Below are 21,856 nucleotides of genomic sequence, written 5' to 3' on the forward strand. Positions count from 1 at the left end.
TTTTTATGCTTATCCAACTCTGAACTAATTAGCTCCTAACTCTGAACTGCCTCTTAAGGCTATTGTCTAGCAACATCAGGTTTTGCTGCAAGAGGCAGAAATCCTTTCTGCGTCACTTCCCACGGATGACCAGGATGGCACATTAGTTGTTTAAACCTCTGAATCCCATCACACGCATTATCTCTTGCAGCTTCATTCCTTCCAACAGCTGCCATTTTTCTTTTGTTTCCAATAACCACTTTTCTTCTGCCTTCGGTTGTTTTCCTCGTATTGTTTATGACATTATTTTGTCAACAAAATATCGGCTATAGTCCGTTTTTTGTCATTATGCTGAAAAAAATTTATAGATGGATTATTAGTATACCAGTAAGTGCAAACAAAAAGTCACAAATCAAGGCTCTTCTAAATTTTAATGAATAGATCGGTAATCTTGAATTGTCGGAATAACTTATAAGTGATGAAAATAGGTTTTGAGCATATAGTTGCTCAACAGTAGCATCACAATTTACTGAATTCCATAATGTAGTCAATTTGTGCGATCACGAAAACAAGTATCTTGATTTTAATTAAATTACAAATATATCTATCCGCGTGTGTACCGCATGACATCTAAATCTTACTTATTTTACTTTCTTAATTGCCAACTTAAACACACACATAGTACTGCCAAGCTACAGTCTTATGCCTCAAGAGCTTCTTTTATGCCTCTATTTAGCTACCTCTTGAGTCGTGACTAGAAATCTTTAGTATGATCCCAAATTTGGGATTCTGACATGGCTATACTAAAATGGGCCCTTCCTCTGTGTTCTCTTCTCAGTATTCGTAAGAAAGGAAAATTAGGGGGAGATTCAAAAATAATAATATTCTTATTGTCAGGTTCACAATTAATTTTGGGTACAGCGACATTCATAATTATTTTTGTGACATCCATAATTATATGAAATTATTAAATATATCTGCATGGCGGATTATGCATCCGCATGACGGGTTATGCATACTATTTTTTTTCCAGGGATAACTCGTTATGCATCCTAATTTTTCAAGGATATAATTGGCAACACAACTTGGACATTACATATCTAAAAATCCGCGCCTTGGAATTTTACAAATTTTATATCGTTGGAAATCGTTTTAAGAGAGCTACGCAACGAGTACAAACAAAAATATCAAATATTTTTTTTTCACGAAAAAATCGGAGGTGATCACCAATTTATGTAAAATTTTCGAAAACTTGATACATAACCATTATGCAGTCACCAAAAAAGATGCATAACACATTCTGCAGACGCATAACGAATTATGCAACCATTTTCTCGATTGCATAACAAATTATGCATCTGCATAACAAAGTTATGCATCTATAACAAGTTATGTAAGCATTGTTTTGATTGATTTAGTGCGTACATAAAAAAAATGATGCATAGTGCAGTATGCATCCATATTTACGGAGGCATATCAGGTCATGCATCTATTTTCTCGATGCATAAAAGATTGTGCAACAATTTTCTCGATGCATAATGCATTATGCATTCATATTTTCAGATGCATAACGTGTTATGCAACCATTCTCTGGACAACATAACAAGTTATGGAGCAATTATCGTAGGTGCATGACAAGTTATGCAACCTTATTTTTTGTTGGTTTCAATACTAAGAAAAAAGTAGCTGCATAACGTGTTATGCAACCATTTTCGGGACTGTATAACAAGTTATGCAACAAATTTTGTAGATGCATAACTGGTTATGCAACCGTTTTCATAGCTGAATAACAGATTATTCAACCATTAAGTTTCTTGTTACCATTTTTTGCAATTGTATAACAATTTATGCAGACATTCAAATGTTTGGAAATGCATATCATAGATTCAAATATATTCCTATCACAAGACCGAAAAAATGCAATCCTGAAGCCTTCAAATTACTAATGCAAGAAAATGTGAGCAACATGGAACTGTAAAGTGTAAACTGTTTAAGATACAAAAATTGAAGATGGGGTACTCTAAACCAATAGATTAAGGAAACTAAGCAGTTTTGCATGGACGGAGCGAACTATCGTCTATTGCTAAACTGTGAGCAGCGCATTAGTAGTAAATTCACAAGTATCATCACAAACCTCGCTGTGCACACTCATGATGTTCGTGAGCATTTTGAGCGCCACTGCCATATTCTTCTAATGTTGGCCGGCTAAACCAATACAAAATACACTACAAGATGTCTCACTACAGAAAGTGTTTTGTACATGACATACTACAAGTTGGATGAATTCCCCTTGAATTAAATAAAACTTGATCGGAGGATATTAAGGCAAAGTACTTACGTAGCAAATCCAACAAACAAATCTAAATTAGACTTTCAGAAAATCCGAAATCAAATTGTTTTACGTTTGACATTCAACATATAATTGGAAACAAAGGAAAGCAAAGCTATCACATGACTTCTCTCCATCTCCTGATTAGTGAAGTTTCTGGGACTCTGCTCCCTAAATCCCATTCCATGGGTTGCCCCTGTGTCTGCTTGAAATCCAGTTGCCACATCTTCTCAAGTATATATTTAGATAGATATACACACAAAACCATCCAAATTCAGGCGTGCTATTTAACAAACAATTTAGAATACGGATTCCAAATGTTAGTTTATTGGTTCTTAATACTCTAAACACACTACACTGTCCTAAACTGACTACAAAAAAAGCCATAAACATCATTATCATCACCGATTCACAGTAAATCAAATCTATTCCCATACAATACAACTAACATATATCGGACAAAACTGAAACCACTTATAACCATGAAAAACATACAAAAATCGCAGATGGGATCAAAACCAAATCCTAGAACAAGTAATCAATTAGATTCATCACCTAAAGCATTTTCAATCTGAATTGACTTAAACAAAAACCCTCAATCCAGTATCAAAATTGAACTTTCATCAACACACACATCATCAAACCAACAAAACAAAGATCGATCTAAAGAAAAACAACAGTTAAAAATGATGGAAAGGATGTTATTGAGAAATCTTACTGCAACAAATCAAGAAACAGAGATCAATGGAGCAGCTAATAATCTTTTCCTCCTCTTCTCAATACAGCGGCAGCCATGGACGACGACATGGATGGGAAACTCTTTCTTTCCTTGCTCTCAATGAAAAAAAAAGAAATCTCAGAGAAACATGATTTTAGAAAATAATGGGTTTGGGAAGAATTTTTTCACCAAAAATGGGCGCGCCAGTGAAGTTTTTTTTCCGTGGATTTCATAGTGGAAAAATCTGCAAAATGGGTCTGATAGTAGTTTTCACTTGTAAGAAACTCTTTCGAGGCAGGGCATACATATTTCTTTTAAGTTTTCTCCCATATGGTAGTAGTACTTGCAATGATATTACTAACTGATGCATCCGAAATTGGGCGCAACCCTACGAGTGCATTTTCAGATAATTCGTGTTTGCCACCAGATGTTAACCATACGTATTTTTGCTCTTATGAGTCGCCGGAATTGTGATTTGACTTTCTTTTCTACTAATGTTTCGGGGGGCTTTTTCTTGTTTGTAGTTGTTCATACTTGACCACTGGTCAACCCAATTGAACCAGACCCAGTGGCTTTATCGGTTTGACGTCCGGTCCGGTCTTAAAACATTGTCCTTGACAAATGAAATGACGTCTACATAAGATCATGCAAACTATACTCCTCTCATTCAACCTGCCAGCGAACTCACGACTTACCCATGAATTAGCTTGCTCGTGTACACTGGTCGTGAGTGATGACCATCCCATGAACACTATACCCACGAGATTGAGATGAGTGTGTTGTGTCCTTCCGTCAGTACACGAGAACGCAACTGGCTGTTGCCGATGTTAGGATAAAATATTCCGGTGATGACATCAACGATGACCTAATTGGCACAAAAAAAAAACAAAAAAAAAAAGTTTCGGTTGCCCCAGCATTTTGGTCTCATAAAACTTCAATTTTTGACTCTCTAGTCGAAAGTCAAACATGTTTTTTAGAAAAATAACAAAAGTACTAAATAACGAAGTCATAATTACGAAAATAGAATCTTTAATGTTCACCACGTCAGCAATGACGATCAATTCCTTAAGAGTAGTTTTTTTGTCTTCACTTTCACTTTTTCTTCCACGAGGACCGGGGAGGAGGAGGGAGAAATCACTGGCCAAAAAGATCAGATCGAACTTTTTCTCCATCCATTCATTCGTCTTCCCCCACAGCCCAACTTTTTCATTATTTGGATTCTTTATTATATTCCCTCACTCACACTGTCTCTGAATCTAATTCTTCTTCGTCTTCCCAAATCCTTGCTCGTTCATGGAGTAAGCTCCTCCTCCCTCCTCCTCTTTCTCTATTTGTTTAACTGTTTCTTTCCAGCTTTACACACACTATCTACCTGTCTTTAGTTGTTAACAAGTTGTTTATTTTTAGATTTTCCACATCATTTGTCCATTTTTGCTCATGAAATTAAAAACTGAATTAATTGAGTGGATTTTCATGTTTTTTTTTTTAATGATTTTGAGGATTTCTTGAGATTGTAACTCTATCAATGGATTGAGTTCTAATCGAGAGGTATTGATATGTATGTTGCAGAAATAACTGGGTATGTGTGGATTGAGGAGTGATTATTGGAGTGGAAAGTAAAATTTGGTGTTTAGAAGTGGAGGAAGGATGGGGTTTGAGCCATTGCTTTGGTATTGTAAGCCTGTGGAGAATGGTGTATGGGCGAAAGTTGTCACAAATGCATTTGGTGCTTATACGCCATGTGGAATGGATACTTTGGTGATTTCGCTTACACAGTTCGTGCTTATATGTTTATGTGTTTATCGAATATGGAAAACGGTGAAGGATGTTACAGTCAAGAGGTTTCAGTTGAGATCGAATTACTTCAATTACTTTTTGGGGGTTTTAGCTGCATATTGTGTTGGGGAGCCGGTGTTTCGATTGGTTACCGGAATGTCAGTTTTGAATGTTGATGGACAGTCTGGGCTTGCTCCCTATGAGGTGCTTTTTACTTTCTCAATTTGTTTTTACTTGAATCTTCTACCTGGTTATAGTTTTGTGCTTTGATATGAGCATGTATTCACTGCCGTATAAAAAATCGAAAAAAAATCGATATCCTTCAGTTCTGTGAATGCTGGAGGATTAGATATCATTGTCTCTTCCGGTTAACTGATAATTAGTAGAAGATACTTGATTCTGCTAAACTGTTTGAATATATATTGTGACTGATGTGATTTTAACTTTGTTCTGCAATCCTGTATCAGATGTTTTCTCTTGCCATTGAGGCTCTTGCATGGGGCTCAATGCTGGTTATGCTTGTTCTAGAGACTAAAATCTACATCCGCGAATTCCGTTGGTATGTACGGTTCGGAATCATTTATGTGCTTGTAGCGGATGCTGTTATGCTTAATCTTGTCCTCTCTGTAAAAGCGTACCTCAATCCGTAAGTTGTCCATTCAAATTTTGCTCATAACTTTTTGAAAGTGGCCTGTAAGTTTTGGCCATGATGTCTTATCTTTTTCATTTCATTTCTTTACCTTTATTTCTCAAAAAACACTTTGTATTGGTTTAGGTTTTTGTACGAGTTCTTTCATTTTATTTGAGAAGATCTCAACTATTTGAAACCTGAGACGAGGTAATTAACGGCCAATTAGAATGTAAATTTATATACAGAAGCATCTATGAACCAGCATAAGAAAAGATACATGTTCATCACTTGGCAGCATCATAATCCATCGCATGTTATATTTAAACCAGCTAGAAATGTTTATCATTTCTTATGATAATTGGTCGTCCAAGATTTCGTAGATATATCCTTTCTTGTTACCATGTCACTACCATTGTGGACATTGATACGCGAAAAGAATATTGGAGCTGGATTATTATGTGCTTCATTTTGCTGGGTTGTAATAAAGGGCTATGGATTCTCAAACTTTGTATTTTCTCTTGCAGATCTATATTGTATATCTACACCAGTCAAGTTGTTTGCCAGGTTTGTTTTCTAGCTTTTGCTATCCTTCTCAGCTTGTCCAGTTTTTATTTTAGAGAGCACTGGTATGCGAAAGCAAACATAGTCTAGAATATCTAAAGCATCAAAAATTGCTCTCTTCGTCTCATCTAGATGATTTTAAAGTGGATGTGACTTAACATCATATTGTCCTCTATTTTGCTTGTTGTATATCATACAATTTTGCATGGCCTTGGAATTTGCCTACAGTAGGCTGGCATAAAAATAACTTCGGTTCTGATCAAATGTTGTTTAGTTTTGAAAGTTGGTTGAGAACTGATACCTATTTGATATCTAGGGAAGCCACTGGTCTCACCCAAATTATTAGGTGTTATTTATTTTATTTTTATGATCTTTTTCAGTTTTTGGTTATCCTTCAGAAACAGATGAACTGCATTTTCATTCTAGGCATACCATTTTTCTGCAGATCTTGTTTGGAGTTCTATCAATTTTTTACATTCCTGATGTGGATCCATATCCGGGTTACACTCCAATAAGGGAAGAGTTTGTTGATAACACAGAGTATGAATCTCTTCCTGACGGAGAGCAGATTTGTCCAGAGAGGCACGTCAACGTAATCTCCAGTAAGTTACAGGTTCAGTGAATATTATTTTCTTCATTTTCCGTATTTTAAAGTGAATCACACATGATTCACGGGGCAATCCTATTAATGGCTTTTGTGAAGCCAGATTTAAGGCATATTTTGTTGCATTTCCAGTATATAACCACATTTGACACTCCACATCTATGTTCTAATCATCAACACGCTCGTGTCTGTGAGAATCTGCCTGATACATGAGCACTTACCCCTTGCTGTCTGGACTCCGTTTGACTGGACCCTTGGGCTATAAAATAAAAGGACACGACTTTGGTGGAAGATTGTCATGTCTCCCTTCCTTACCGAACTGTTGCAACCCTTTAAAAGTTATTGAGTTAATTCAGTTGTTTATCCTCATCTGATGCTGTTTTTGTTCGCCTGGCAGAGATATTCTTCTCATGGATGACACCCCTCATGCAGAAAGGTTATAGAAGACCCATAACTGAGAAGGATGTGTGGAAATTAGATACATGGGACGAGACTGAGACACTGAATGCCAAGTACTCATCATGTCACTTCCCTTAACATTAGTTCTCATGTGATATTTTGTGTATCTGAAGTTTATCTCATTTGATGATGCTTTTGTAGATTCCAGAGCTGCTGGCTTAAAGAATCTCAAAAACCCAGGCCATGGTTGTTGAGAGCTCTAAATAGTAGTGTTGGAGGAAGGTAGGAATTGGTACATAGTTTAAAACCGTTTCCATGATTCATTGTCAACCCCTCTCGGGTAATATTACTCCAAATTAATCTGCTGTTATCCATGTTATCATGTACTCTGTTATGATTATGGTAGTCAGAACCTGATCACATTCTTTTTTGTTTTCTTTCTAGGTTTTGGCTGGGAGGTTTTTTCAAGGTACAACGCCCCCCCCCCCCCCCCCCCCCCCCCCACACACACACACACACACACACACACACACACAACACACACACCACACCCCTCATCTCTGGTGATATGTCCATTTGGTTAAAAAAAAATATCTTAGTCTCCTAACTGCGTCATACTGATCCCTGCTTATTCACTCTCTAGATTGGAAATGATCTTTCTCAATTTGTGGGGCCTGTCATACTTAGTCTCCTCTTACAGGTTAGTCTTTCTTGCCAATGCCTTCTATTTGTATGGTTTACTAACTAATTAACTGTCAGATAATAAAGTAGTAAAGTTGATATACAATAAACTTGATTATTTTTTTTTCTGTTTATCTGGAGCCCTTAACTCTACATGTGTCATTGTCATAGACAAGTGTGATTGTTAAAAACACTTCATGCTATCATCTACAACAGTGACTATAGAATTCTTTCTTTCTCTCTCTTTCCTTTCCTTTTCGTTTTGTAAAGAAATGAAAGTTAGCCTGAGCACTGATTTTCTACCACTACAAATATTCCTGACAAGAGAATTACAGAACTCAGCTTCTCAGTTGCAAAGTTCAAGTTACACTTTTAATTTCTATATTTGTATATGAGTTCTGCTAGCAAGCTACAGCAAAGCAAATTCATGTCTTCTTACCTTTTTCGTGCTACATAACTATCTGAGAGAAGGATTTTAATTCACTACTTCTGATTTGATAAATTAATGTTTTCTTAGAAGGTCGTTATTCATTTGTTACAATTATCCACAGTCTATGCAAAAAGGGGAGCCAGCTAGGATTGGTTACATCTATGCCTTCTCAATCTTTCTCGGAGTGGTACAGATCATTACTTGCATATCTTTATTTTTTTCCTAAGTCTGATTCAATTTCTATTTCTCAAAATAGAACATGCTATACAAGGATTTTTATATATACAAGATTTACTTAGCTTATCGTTCTTGTGGGTTTGTGAATCCTGTATGCATGATACTAATTGTTGCATTGTCACGCGGGTGAAGTAGTGGGTGAATTTGGGTAAATCTGTTTCTATTTGGTTATCTCATTTTAAATCTTCTAGTTCTCATGCTAGAGACTCTTGTTTCCTTTAGCTGTTACTTCCATTGGTAGAAAATATATGGAATTGTCTAGGGGATTTGAAAGAGACTCTGTTGGTAAATAACATAGGGGAGGTTGTCAAATTGAATTTTCATCAGTGAAGCTTCATAACCTAGTAAGTAGATTGTGTAGGATATTGGTCCACTTGTTTTGTGGTAACCTCACTTTTATTAACCTCTTTTATACATGTGAATATGATAATTTCTGAACCTGAATTAAAGTAAGATGTTGAAGATAGTAAGTGTTTGTGCTGCAAGGCTCCACTGTTATCTACTCGGTTATTATGTCATCTTTTCTTTCCACATCATGGCTAAAACATCTCTTGAAGCCAATGAATGTTTTGAAGCTTATTCGATACTGTCAAAGTATATTTATTAATTGCACTTAAAGTTGCATATTCAAGTTTTTTTTTTAAACTTGACCCTTGTATTCTACAGGCCCTAGGGGTGCTTTCTGAAGCTCAATATTTCCAGAACGTAATGCGTGTGGGTTATCGCCTAAGAGCAACATTGGTACGATGACTGAAATTTTAATCGACACTCTTTCATACAGTTTTTTTTTTTTTAATTATTATAACTGCAGAATGTTTCGTTTCTCGATTAGGCAATACAAAATAAAGCCTGAAAACCATGATTAATCATGTTTGACTCTGCATTCTTCAAATGTCAGGGTAATGTATAGGTGTTGGTCTGGCAGTATGTATACATCTAATTTTGTATCTCTTTAATTTCAGGTTGCTGCCGTGTTTCGCAAGTCACTAAGATTAACACATGATGGGCGAAGGAAATTCCCTTCTGGAAAAATAACCAACTTGATGACAACAGATGCTGAAGCTCTTCAGGCAGACTCTCTCTCTCTCTCTCTCTCTCTCTCTCTCTCTCACACACACACACACACACACACATCAAGCATATGATAAGGAAATGTCATTCGACACACCTCAGGAATTCTTTATCTAGTCTGATGTGACCATTGCATCCACATTTATCCCCTCGATCCCCAAGTTTTGATTCAGATTGTCAGATCTATTGTGGCTGGGGCATCAAAATGATGGGTGCAATATTAGAATAAATATCTTCTTCTAACGTATGTCATTTAGGTACTGTTTCATGTTGTTGCTAGTGCTGTTTGCATACTCGTAAATTCAGATAATGTTATAGGCAAAATGATCTCTATTTGGGTATTTGATATTGTATAGTGATTACACTTATCCTGAAGTATGAGAACATCATGTTAGATCTATTTGGATATTTTAATACTGTAATATTCATCTCTGATAGTGGTTGAGAAGCTAAATCTTATGAATGTATATTAACATTATCAATTTATATCTCTTGGGCAACAGCAAACTCAATTTAAGTCCAAGATTCCAACACCTGTATCTGACGGTAGGCATGAACACTAATGAACTGTTTTTCTTCTTTCAGCAAATATGTCAACAGCTACATAGTTTATGGTCTGCGCCATTCCGCATCATCATCTCCATTGTTCTTCTGTACAGTGAACTTGGTGTTGCTTCGCTGTTAGGTTCCTTCATGCTAGTCTTGTTGTTTCCTCTACAGGTATGTCTCTCTCTGTCTGTCTCTCTCCGTCTCTCTCTCCCACACACTCCTTTATATTAAAATGTTGAAGCTATCATGTGGATACACTTCAGCAGAACAAAAGTAGTGTTTGGCATATGTGATATTCTTGAGCGTGATATCATTAACATGGCGGAGAACTAATAGTTATTCCTTTTGTCTAGTGGTCAGAGAGGAAGATTTTGAACTAACATATACTGTATGCAGAAGGAATAATTTATGTCCGATATGTGTGCCACATGTATAAGAATATTGTATCATTAGCATGAATTTGATATTTCTCAAAGCGAGACAGGTTAGTTGTTTAAATAAGCCAAGCAATTAGGGAGAAGCTTCAATAGTAATTTCCTGATATTGTTTGTAGGTGCGAGAGTGTGAATTTACAAATGATTAGAATTGGAGGGAATTTGTGTCACATTGTAGATTTTTGTCATGTGAATAATATCTAGGAGTGTTGGAGATCTGAAAATGCAGTTTAGCTTATTACGAGAATTGAGAATTTATTTGATTGATTTCTATTTTAAGTTTTTTCATGTGGCTCACTGGACCTTAGGTTCTAGACATCTCTTTAAACAGCCTTAGGGTAACCGGTACCTAATAAAAAATGTGCCACATGTAAAACTTTGGAATATTATTCTGTGAGATAAATTTAAATGTCTGGTTGAAGAGAAAGCTTTCGCTGCAACTACTTATAGGGTAATGAGTTGATACATGTTTTATAACCAGAATTCATTTAGGATAATTAACGGTTTGAGTTTGATACATGTTTAATTTGCTTAATTAACGGTCGGAGTTGCCTTTGGGTGTAAACTATTTGCTTACTATTTTTGTCGGTATTATTTACTAACTTTTGATCTTTTCTGGGGAACAGACCTTTGTGATAAGCAAAATGCAGAAGTTGTCTAAGGAGGGTCTCCAACGCACTGACAAGAGGATCGGTTTTATGAGTGAAATTTTGGCTGCAATGGATACTGTCAAGTATGATCTTTGATAACTGTTACTCTTCAATACTAATTAAGATTTTGGGAGTTATCATTCTGACTATTTATACGAATTTGTAAATAGATGCTATGCATGGGAGGGGAGCTTCCAATCTAAAATTCAAGGTGTCCGTGATGATGAGCTCTCGTGGTTCCGGAAAGCTCAACTACTATCAGCGGTAGGGTAAAATAACTGGTCATGCCTAGCTGATGGCAACATTAATTGATTTCCATTTCGGATATGAAGTGATATGCATAAGGATCATACTTAGTAATAATAAAGCAGCTTCTGCTGGTTTGACCTTTGTTATCTTTCATACAAATAGCTATATAGGGACAACATAAATAGGCTTTTCTTCCATTTGTGTAGGTCTTCGTTATCGCATCCATTTGGCCTCTTATTATTTCTTTCTTGCAGTGTAATGTGTTCATCTTGAACAGCATCCCGGTTGTGGTTACGGTGATTTCATTTGGGATGTTCACTTTGCTTGGTGGGGATTTAACACCTGCGAGGGCATTTACATCACTTTCGCTGTTTGCAGTGTTAAGATTCCCTTTATTCATGCTTCCTAATTTGATTACTCAGGTGCCGCCTCTTATCTTTATCTTTGTATTGTTATTTTTCTTTTATATGTGTATCTTTTTATATTGGACTAGAGCTGTGGCTGCCACACTTTTGAGGTTGTTAGTAATATTTTCAGGTCTTGTTTATTTTGAATTTATTGGAGAAAAGGACTCTCCATAGTAAAAAGCTAAATAGGATTGCTTACTAATTGACATCATTTTCTTTAGTACCGGATAGTTAAATCTCAGAGTCCATATAGAAATGTATTACAGTTTGTGCCATGTTTTAATATACGTTAGTTGGATACTCTTTGCCATAATTATTGCTGTGAAGGATGTGTTATCTGTCATTGTGATTTAATGTATAGTTAAAAACCCAATACTGGTTCAAATATGTTTGACAGGTTGTAAATGCAAATGTTTCGCTGAAACGTCTTGAGGAGTTATTTTTAGCTGAAGAGAGACTTCTTTTGCCCAACCCACCACCTGAGCCAAGTCTTCCAGCTATATCGATCAAGAATGGCAACTTTTCTTGGGATTCAAAGGTTTGGCTTTCAAGTTCATTTCTCTTTGTTGAGTTACTTATATTGCGGTAAATATGCTTTATCGGTCACAATTAAGTTTTAGAAGCTAGAATGATTGCTTCATTTGAATCCTCCACTAATTGAGGGCAGAGGTGTGCACCTGATGATTAATATCGCACTGTATTTCAGACCTTGTTAATTTAGTCAAATGCTTGAGCGTCGATGCAAAATAGTTTGTAGTCAATTATCCTCTAACGTAATTAATTGCTGAAAATCTTGATCTTATTCATGTTCCCATGTCTGCATTCTTATGGTTTAGCTATGTTTGTACCTGTATTTTCCTTTCAGGCAGAGAAGCCCACATTATCAAATATCAATTTAGAGATACCTGTTGGTTGCCTGGTGGCTGTTGTTGGCAGTACCGGTGAAGGGAAAACGTCATTGATATCGGCTATGCTTGGGGAACTACCTCCAGCTGCTGATGTAGATGCTGAGGTTGTTGTTCGAGGAACCGTTGCTTATGTTCCACAGGTTTCGTGGATCTACAATGCAACAGTGAGTTGGAGTCTTCTTATGTCCGTCTTCTTGATTTGATTTGAAGGGGGATAAAACTAGCTATATATCTATTGATTGTACTTGATCTTCTTCTTGCTTTCTTGGGTCCCAGCAACATATATGGCCAATTCCTTTTGATAACTCAAAAACCATGTTTACCAGGTACGAGACAACATATTATTTGGCTCTCCGTTCATATCTGCACGCTATGCGAAAGCAATAAGTGTGGCTGCATTGCAACACGACCTTGAAGTACTTCCTGTGAGTATTATGTCATGGGATAATGTTTTTGTGATGTATCTTGTCCGTGCTGCCTGTCCTGACATATATAATGCTCCTCTACACCTTATTCTTCTATTTTGTGGTCTGCAATCCTTGTTGTCTCACACACTTTATTTTCTCAGGGTGGTGACCTCACAGAGATTGGAGAAAGAGGTGTGAATATTAGTGGTGGGCAAAAGCAAAGAGTTTCCATGGCTAGGGCAGTGTACTCTAATTCTGATGTTTACATATTTGATGACCCTCTAAGTGCTCTAGATGCTCATGTTGGTCGCCAGGTAACCACATCTTTTGATACAATAATATTTTTGGGTTGTTGATCAGAAAAACGATTAGACTCTTCTTGTCGTTGTCTAATTTAGTAATTTATATTATTTTTACAAGGGTTTATGTGATCAATAAAGTGTCTGTGGTCCGCTTACATCCAAATGTTTTTTTAACGCAATTTCTTTTGATGGTCATACATCTAGGTTGTTTGAGACACAATTAGTTGGATCCTGCCGTTCTATTTTTTTGTAGTAATATTAGCTGTTACTGGAAAACAAATATCACAACACTGAGTGAAGGTCATATGTTTCAGTTTCCGGAAATGTTTGGTTAGGTCCACACATTGTCTCTTTTTCTTTCTTCTTGCAGAAAGAACTCATGGAATGTGTTAATTTTTATTGACATAAAAGTAAAAAAATAGTCAAAAATAAATATCAACATGCGCCTTTCAGAGTAACAAAAAAAAAAAAAAAAAGAAAACTAGAAAAATGCATCTGATGTTGTCTAGAAATCAAATGTAATAATATATATGCAAACTTCCTCCCCCCTTCAGGTTAATCATTTCACTTTATTTCAAAGAGTTTTTGTTTGGAACTAAATTATCACTAATTTTCAGGTTTTTGATAAATGTATCAAAGAAGAATTGCAAGGCAGAACCAGGGTGCTGGTCACAAACCAACTTCATTTTCTACCCCAGGTGGACAGAATTCTACTAATTCACGATGGTATGGTGAAAGAGGAAGGAACATTTGAGGAACTATCAAATAATGGGGTATTGTTCCAAAGCCTAATGGAAAATGCGGGCAAGTTGGAGGAGCATGTAGAAGAAAAGAAAGACCTTGAGAAACCTGAGGAGAAGGGTCCTCCAACCAATGGTGAGGTGAATGGGATGCTAAAGAGTGATAGTCAAACAACTAAAGGGGAAAAAGGCAAGACCGTTCTTGTCAAGCAGGAGGAACGAGAAACAGGTGTTGTCAGCTGGAATGTTTTGATGAGGTAAAGGTTATGTCCATCCACATTTCATGCTAAAACAAATTCCATGCACAGCAGGATACATACACAACTTTGGTGATTTTTTTCATTCATTTGGTTGTGTTTATCCTTTTACTTATGGAACGTATTACAAGGAACTTCAAACTTATCAGGAGGCACATGTATTAGATTTGTCCACAGAAAAGTAGATTCTGGAAACATCTTCCTTATATGGTAGACTTGCATCATATTGTTTCCTTTTCTTTTGTCAGTATGGAACCTTCTTCTAGCAAAGGCGTCTTTGATAACAGAATTTAGGGGGCTCAGTACATCACAACCTTCCTATGCATATTTGCCTGTGAACGGTTCTATAATAAATCTCTTTGGTATCTAATCCATCCAGAAGGAGTTTAAATAATCTCTAGTAAGGCGCTGCCTACTACCATACAGTGGCTGTGGTATGTAGTCCATCCAGGAGGAGTTTAAAATAATCTCTAATAAGGCGACGCCTACTACTATACAGTGGCCGAAGGGTTGTTAATGAATGAGATTTACGGTTTTGGCTATGGCTGCAATTGTACATGTTCGAATAATTCTTCACTGGATTATGTATGATGATGTCGTAAACCTTTTTGCAGGTATAAGAACGCGATGGGAGGCTTATGGGTTGTTGTTATACTATTTACCTGCTATATATCAACTGAAGTTCTCCGAATTATGAGTAGCACGTGGTTAAGTGCATGGACTGACCAGAGCACCCCCAAAACCCATGGTCCAGGTTTCTACAATCTGGTGTATGCTTTGCTATCTTTTGGTCAGGTAAAAATGCACAAGTAGATGTGACTGCTAACTTTAATCCGTTCGCTTTTTTATTCATTATCTTCTGAGTTCTGATAATTTACTTAAGAATGCCGTCAAAATTGAGAACCTTAGATATTGTAAGAGAGGAAAATGTAACTGTTGGCAATAGATGGTTCATTTTGGCATTTGTTTATTTCACCGGATTCAGGATGTTTGATTTTCAGATATTTTGCCTTCAATGTTTCAGTCCTGTATAAGCCAATTTGTTGTTTTTCACGGTTTTCCCTTATTAGTAGTTCTGTTGTGTGATACTGTGATTACCAGCTACTTAGAAGCCCTTTGCATAAACTTTTTTGCTATCTTTCAGGTCTTAATCAGCTTGTTACAATCTTATTGGTTGATCATATCTAGTCTTTACGCTGCCAAAAAGCTGCATGATGCAATGCTACACTCTATACTACGAGCTCCAATGTTATTTTTTCACACTAATCCAATTGGGCGAGTAATCAATAGATTCGCGAAGGATCTGGGTGACATAGATCGCAATGTTGCTGTGTATGTGAATATGTTTTTCGGCCAAACATTTCAGCTCATTTCTACGTTTGTGCTGATAGGCATCGTGAGCACCATATCCTTGTGGGCCATAATGCCACTCCTGATCGTGTTTTATTCAGCTTATCTATATTATCAGGTATACATACTTTTCAAATAATGCTGATTTGATAAGAAATATCCTTACATGTTGTTAGTTGATCTCATTAACCACCTTTTTGGTGAATGGTTAGTTTTACTTGGAAAAAATTCTGGATATATTACAGCCAAAAAAGTACATTTGACAGTATTTTATTACTGTCATTACTCATTCTTACAAGAAAATGTTGGCGAGGATGTTCTCCATGATGGGGTATTGGGATCATCCTCCAAAAATCAGATCACTTTTAAAACTCAAGTAACCTATTTGATCCCATTTTAATGTGTTCCAGGATCAGTTGAAAATGAATATTTAGTACAGTACTTTGGTTGTCAGTGATTCTTTTTCTTATCTGTTCTGTTCTTTCCTCTTTTCCTATTTATTACTTTTTGAACATAAGGAGTACCATTTTGGTCTTTGCAGAGCACAGCACGTGAAGTAAAACGGTTAGATTCCATATCAAGATCTCCTGTTTATGCTCAATTTGGAGAAGCATTAAATGGTCTATCAACCATTCGTGCGTACCAAGCCTATGACCGGATGTCTAATATTAATGGGAAATCAATGGACAATAATATCAGATACACCCTTGTGAACATCAGCGCTAACCGCTGGCTTGCTATCCGTTTGGAAACCCTAGGAGGCATTATGATTTGGCTAACAGCAACTTTTGCCGTCATGCAAAATGAGCGAGCGGTGGACCAAGTGGCATTTGCATCTTCAATGGGTCTGCTTCTTAGTTACGCCTTAAATATAACAAACCTGTTAACAGGTGTTCTTAGATTAGGAAGTCTGGCTGAGAACAGTTTAAATGCTGTTGAAAGGATAGGCACATATGTAGATTTACCTTCAGAGGCTCCGGCTGTTATTGAGAATAACCGACCCCCTCCAGGATGGCCTTCATCAGGATCGATCAAGTTTGAAGATGTTGTCTTAAGGTACAGGCCTGAACTTCCTCCCGTCCTGCATGGCTTGTCTTTCACAATCTCTCCTAGCGAGAAGGTTGGAATAGTTGGAAGAACTGGTGCTGGGAAATCTAGTATGCTCAACGCTTTATTTCGAATAGTAGAACTGGAAAGAGGAAGAATCTTGATTGACGATTATGATGTTGCAAAGATTGGTCTGACTGATCTACGTAAAGTACTCGGAATTATTCCACAGTCACCAGTTCTCTTCTCAGGTATGCAGTTCCTGGAGTTGGTATTTATTCTAAAGCTGGGAATGCATGAGTTAGTTAGAAATGCATGCCAGACATCCAATTAGGGATCCATTTCTGTTGAAGGGGCCATACAAGTATAGGTTATAGTCACGCGGTGACCCTTTTTCATTCTCAAAGTTGGCTTTGTTCATCTGATCACTTTCTTTATAACATCCAGGAACTGTCCGGTTTAATCTTGATCCTTTTAGTGAGCACAATGATGCTGACCTTTGGGAGGCTTTAGAGAGAGCACATCTGAAGGATGTCATCAGAAGAAACTCTTTGGGTCTTGATGCTGAGGTAAATGCGCAAACGTCCTTAAAGATTAAATGTAAATTGTTCGGTAATTTGATTGTTCACCACGGATATCTTCTGTAAGACTGTAATTTTCATTTAGAAATTATTAAGTATTAATTAATATCCATTAAATAAATATTCAGTATCTATGGAAAAAGTTTAACTTGAAATACAAATTTACTTTTCTCTTTGTATAGGTTACAGAATCGGGAGAGAATTTCAGTGTAGGACAAAGGCAACTTTTGAGTCTTGCTCGTGCTCTTTTACGGAGATCAAAAATACTTGTTCTTGATGAAGCAACAGCAGCTGTAGATGTTAGAACTGATGCTCTTATCCAGAAAACTATTAGAGAAGAATTTAAATCATGTACCATGCTCATTATTGCTCACCGACTTAATACCATAATTGACTGCGATCGTGTTCTCCTCCTCGATGCTGGCCAGGTATATATTTTCTGTAGTATGTTGCTTGCTCATATTGCCTACTAGCTAGACATTTAAGATTGAATCTAAGGTCGAGACTAGAACATCTGTCTTACTCTATAGTTAGGACTCATATTGGAAATTATTCATGGAGAAGATTATCCCAAATTACCAGTGGGTATAAATATAGACCTGCTTTAGCCTAGACATTTGCTCATCAGGGAACCACATGGGTTGATCCAAGAGCTAATATGTTGAGGACACCGTCCCCACCATGGTAATTATCCTCCGCATAAATCATTTTTCATCTGAATATCTGGCTCATCAGAAGTTAGTTGAAAAATCAATGTAGCTTTTCTACATTGTTCACCTTTGGCGGGCTCAGATTTTTCAGCGGGGTACTTTCAGCCAAGATCTTTGTATTGTTGGTGTCATGCTCCGTAGAGATTTTTTTCTTCCCCTGAACAAGGTTAAAACTTTATTGAAAGGCGTGTTTTGAAAGCACAAACTAATACTGCATTGGTGGAAGAAAGAATTATAGCCATTTCAACCACACAAAACAAACAGGACAAGCCATAACTCAAACACAGTAATACCTTTACAACCCTAGACAGCACCATACGCAACCGAAGCACAAAACTCAGTAATACTAATTATTTTTTGCTGGTGTTCTTTTACGGCACTCTCTCAAGTTCAACCCTTGGATCCTTCACAGGTGGTCCCACATTTGCAGTAACATACTAAACATGGAGTCGGATATACCTGTTGATCTGTATATTAAAAAAAGTCTATAATTCACCAGTTTATCTTGCTGACATGTAGAAGAATATAGATTGATCAGATATTATCAGTATAACCCATAAGCTTCCTTGCTCGTTGATCCGACTACTCTTTACTTTTTTGTCCTCCGATGAATTGAACGTGTTTTTACAGTTGTCATCCCGAACCACAGACCAATGTCGTACTTCGTGTACAGTTCTCATATATTTTAAGAATCTTTTTTTGACCAGGTTTCAGAGTTTGATACCCCGGAGGAACTTCTGTCAAATGAAGGGAGCTCTTTCTCTAAGATGGTCCAAAGTACAGGTGCTGCAAATGCGGAATACTTACGTAGCTTGGTCACTGGTAGTAGAATAGGAAAAGAAGAGTCCAGACGGCAAGATGGGCATAGAAGATGGTTGGCTTCTTCGCGCTGGACTGCTGCTGCCCAATTTGCTCTTGGAGTTAGCCTCAGCTCTTCACACAATGATCTTCAAAACTTGGAAATCGAAGACGATAACAATATCCTCAAGAGAACGAAGGATGCTGTCATCACTCTGCAAGGAGTTTTGGAAGGAAAGCATGATAAAGCTATTGAAGAGACGCTAGATCAATACCAGGTTCCTAGAGATAGATGGTGGTCAGCTCTTTATAAAATGGTTGAAGGTACGTCCATACTCCTATGCAACATTCGTTCCTAATTATTTCTACTTCATTATTAAAACTAACTGTAATGGGCATCAATACGACTTAAGATTAGCCGTCAGATAGAATGCATCTGCCTGGCCATCACTGTTGCCAGTCCACTAGTTTTGGTCTTCCTGAAAGTTCCCTAAAAATAAAATGTTCTATCTAAGATCCCATAATCTGTAAATCAAATCTCTCACACATGCACACTCACCCTTAGTCTATCAAACAATACGGCTTTTGAGGGTTCATAATTTCATCATACTGGCGACGTTGTTTATCATACCCTGTAAAAGTTGCATTTCAGTCCATTAGTTCTGGTCTTCCTGAAAGTTCTCTAAAAATAAAATGTTCTACCAAAGATCCCATAGTCTGTATATCAAATCTCTCACACATACATACTCACCCTTAGTCTACAAATAAAACGGCTTTTTGAGGGTTCATCATTTTATCACACTGACGACTTTGTTTATCATACACTGTAAAAGTTGCACTTCAACTGTAAGTTATTGCATTTGCATTACCATGTGAATAACATATATATTATCTGAACATTGGTGAACTCTTGATCTTAAATCAAAATCTTTTTGGCATAAGCACAGGTTGGGTGCTGTAAAACAGAACATGAAACTAGGGAAGTATTCCACCTTGATACTTCTTGAACTAACGATAGCTTGTGGTGGTTAACTAATTTGTCTGCACTGTCAAACCTAGCATGTTCATAAGATATGGGAGTGCCATAGCATGATATATCGCATCTCACATGCCATTTCTGTATGAGAGGAAACAGGCTTGTTTAAGATTTCACTTTTTTGCATCGAAGTATTTGGTAGATACCAATCAGAGCATAATGATTTTTAATCGCTAACTTTCAGGTCTTTCGACGATGAGCAAGTTGGGCCGTAACAAGCTTCAACATTCCGAGTTTGAGGACAGACAGATTAATTGGGACCATGTTGAGATGTAATTAGTAAGGTAATTTTTATGTTGCCATCACTCTAGTAACTGAACTTTACGTCACGTCTAAGGATTCAATCTGAGCTGTCTATAAGCATTGAAACAAGAGTTTGAAATGTCCAAATGAAGAACACTTGCATGTTACATAACTGTCTTAAAAACAAACAACTAGCTTTACTATAATGTCACGGTTCTTTGTCACCTGTGGAAACTATTTGTATGCCTGTTGCAAGTTGAAACGCCGTTGCTTAAATCTTTATTCATAATTATTCCGAGTAAGCTTATGATCAAATTTGCCGTGAGCTAAACTTGAAAGGGCATTTTTGTGGAGATTTGGGCTGGTCTCACCCGTTTGACCCACTAATGATCCTAGGTTAAACTAAAACTTATTGTCCAACAACTTGAAATTCAGTTCATCTTTTACTTTGTTGAAACAAACAAGTCTGAGAGGTACAATGATCAGCAAATTTGATAAATTCTTTTTGTCGTAAGAAAAATAATCAGGTTTTATTTTGGTAGTACATGCTACCAATAATTTTACATAATTAGAATGCAAATATGTATCTATTGCTCAGCCTTGGTAATGATATGTTTGTTTCTCTTTTTTTCTCCAGGTACTGATTTTTTTTTTTCGAGATCACAAGGTTCAATGGCGTCATCCTTGAGTCCCCAAATGCAGCATAGTTGACTAAACATACAATGTTCACCATGGAACTCAAGATCGTAAACTCTTAACTGAATCTGAAATCTTTTCTGGTTCAAATTATGGTGAGGTTTGCTTGTAATTAAATTTTGTAGGCTGAAACGTACAAAACAGTACAGGGTATAAGTGTGAAACTACTTATGTATCGATACAGCAAGGAATCAAATTTGAATCAATTTGGTCACCATGCCCTGAAGTAAACTTTATTGACGTTAACCCAAAACAACTCATGTTTGCTTGGAAAAATATCTCTCCCATACCTTTTTTTTTCTTCCCGAAATGGATCCGAATTTAGCTTGGTTTCTTGACATTAGTGGTACACCGTATAATCCCCCCTCACCTAATAATGGAAAAAATTATCAAGTGGATCCATGAGGTTGGTAGCATGGAATCCTGTGTGCACTATTTACGTGACGTCTTGTTAGTTATAAACAAGAAATGATTCTCACACGAAACTTGATGGAATCGTATTTTCGGCATCCTCACAACATCCCCCATCCTATCCCACTTCCTAGTAACACTCCCCCAGTCCAGCCTTCCGTAATTCCTGGTCACAAAAGTGGGGAGTATGGGGGACTTCCAAGAAATTCTACATTTTACTGCCCATAATCTTGGTGCAATCTCTCCTGAATTGAACCCTATCTTTAAGGGTAATGAAGCTTCTAGACTAACTTATTATCTTCCAAAGTCTTTCAAGGTGCAGTGTATCTGTCAGACGGCTGCTGATATCTTGTCTGATTTATCCGTTTTTAGAGCTGAATGGTGTGTAGTAGGATTTCACACCATATATTCAATCATTTTAAGCTATGTATGAATGAATGCTTTCATAGAATTGGTAGAAATTAAGGTAAAGCTGCCTGGTCTACTCTGTTAAATCTGCCCATTCTAATGTCTGTTACGATGAATTGAAAAAAAAAAAAAAAAAAAAATCTTCTGGAAAACTGAAAAGACTCACATTTGAAAGTGATATTGACAGATGGATTTGCATCCATATAAAAGCAAAAGAAGAAGATTTGATATTCAGACTTTCAGAGAAACATTTATAT

At 36.8% G+C, this 21,856-nt stretch overlaps 1 protein-coding gene across 1 annotated transcript; it reads left to right on the forward strand.

Annotated features, from left to right (window-relative positions):
- The first annotated feature begins 4,150 nt into the window (after positions 1 to 4,150).
- LOC113288434 (ABC transporter C family member 2-like) lies at positions 4,151 to 21,003 on the forward strand. Its single transcript, XM_026537472.1, has 29 exons — positions 4,151 to 4,324; positions 4,596 to 5,006; positions 5,270 to 5,448; positions 5,958 to 5,997; positions 6,440 to 6,596; positions 6,996 to 7,110; positions 7,199 to 7,279; positions 7,442 to 7,466; positions 7,641 to 7,697; positions 8,230 to 8,295; positions 9,012 to 9,086; positions 9,308 to 9,415; positions 10,002 to 10,136; positions 11,026 to 11,132; positions 11,220 to 11,313; positions 11,553 to 11,720; positions 12,103 to 12,243; positions 12,571 to 12,777; positions 12,940 to 13,038; positions 13,182 to 13,334; positions 13,940 to 14,319; positions 14,934 to 15,114; positions 15,464 to 15,787; positions 16,211 to 16,967; positions 17,164 to 17,285; positions 17,480 to 17,725; positions 18,715 to 19,129; positions 20,026 to 20,125; positions 20,722 to 21,003. The coding sequence occupies exons 2-28, from the start codon at positions 4,674 to 4,676 to the stop codon at positions 20,115 to 20,117; spliced, it is 4,857 nt and encodes a 1,618-aa protein (XP_026393257.1). The 5' UTR covers positions 4,151 to 4,324; positions 4,596 to 4,673; the 3' UTR covers positions 20,118 to 20,125; positions 20,722 to 21,003.
- Positions 21,004 to 21,856: the final 853 nt, after the last annotated feature.

The sequence above is a fragment of the Papaver somniferum genome, chromosome 6, assembly GCF_003573695.1.
Source record: "Papaver somniferum cultivar HN1 chromosome 6, ASM357369v1, whole genome shotgun sequence".
NCBI lineage: Eukaryota > Viridiplantae > Streptophyta > Magnoliopsida > Ranunculales > Papaveraceae > Papaver > Papaver somniferum.

Excerpts from the sequence above, each read along its gene's own strand:
- LOC113288434 (XM_026537472.1), top strand. The coding sequence starts at position 4,674 with ATGGGGTTTGAGCCATTGCTTTGGTATTGTAAGCCTGTGGAGAATGGT. Across the intron at positions 5,449-5,957 it reads GTAAAAGCGTACCTCAATCC|ATCTATATTGTATATCTACA; the intron begins GTAAGTTGTCCA and ends TTTCTCTTGCAG. Across the intron at positions 15,788-16,210 it reads CAGCTTATCTATATTATCAG|AGCACAGCACGTGAAGTAAA; the intron begins GTATACATACTT and ends TGGTCTTTGCAG.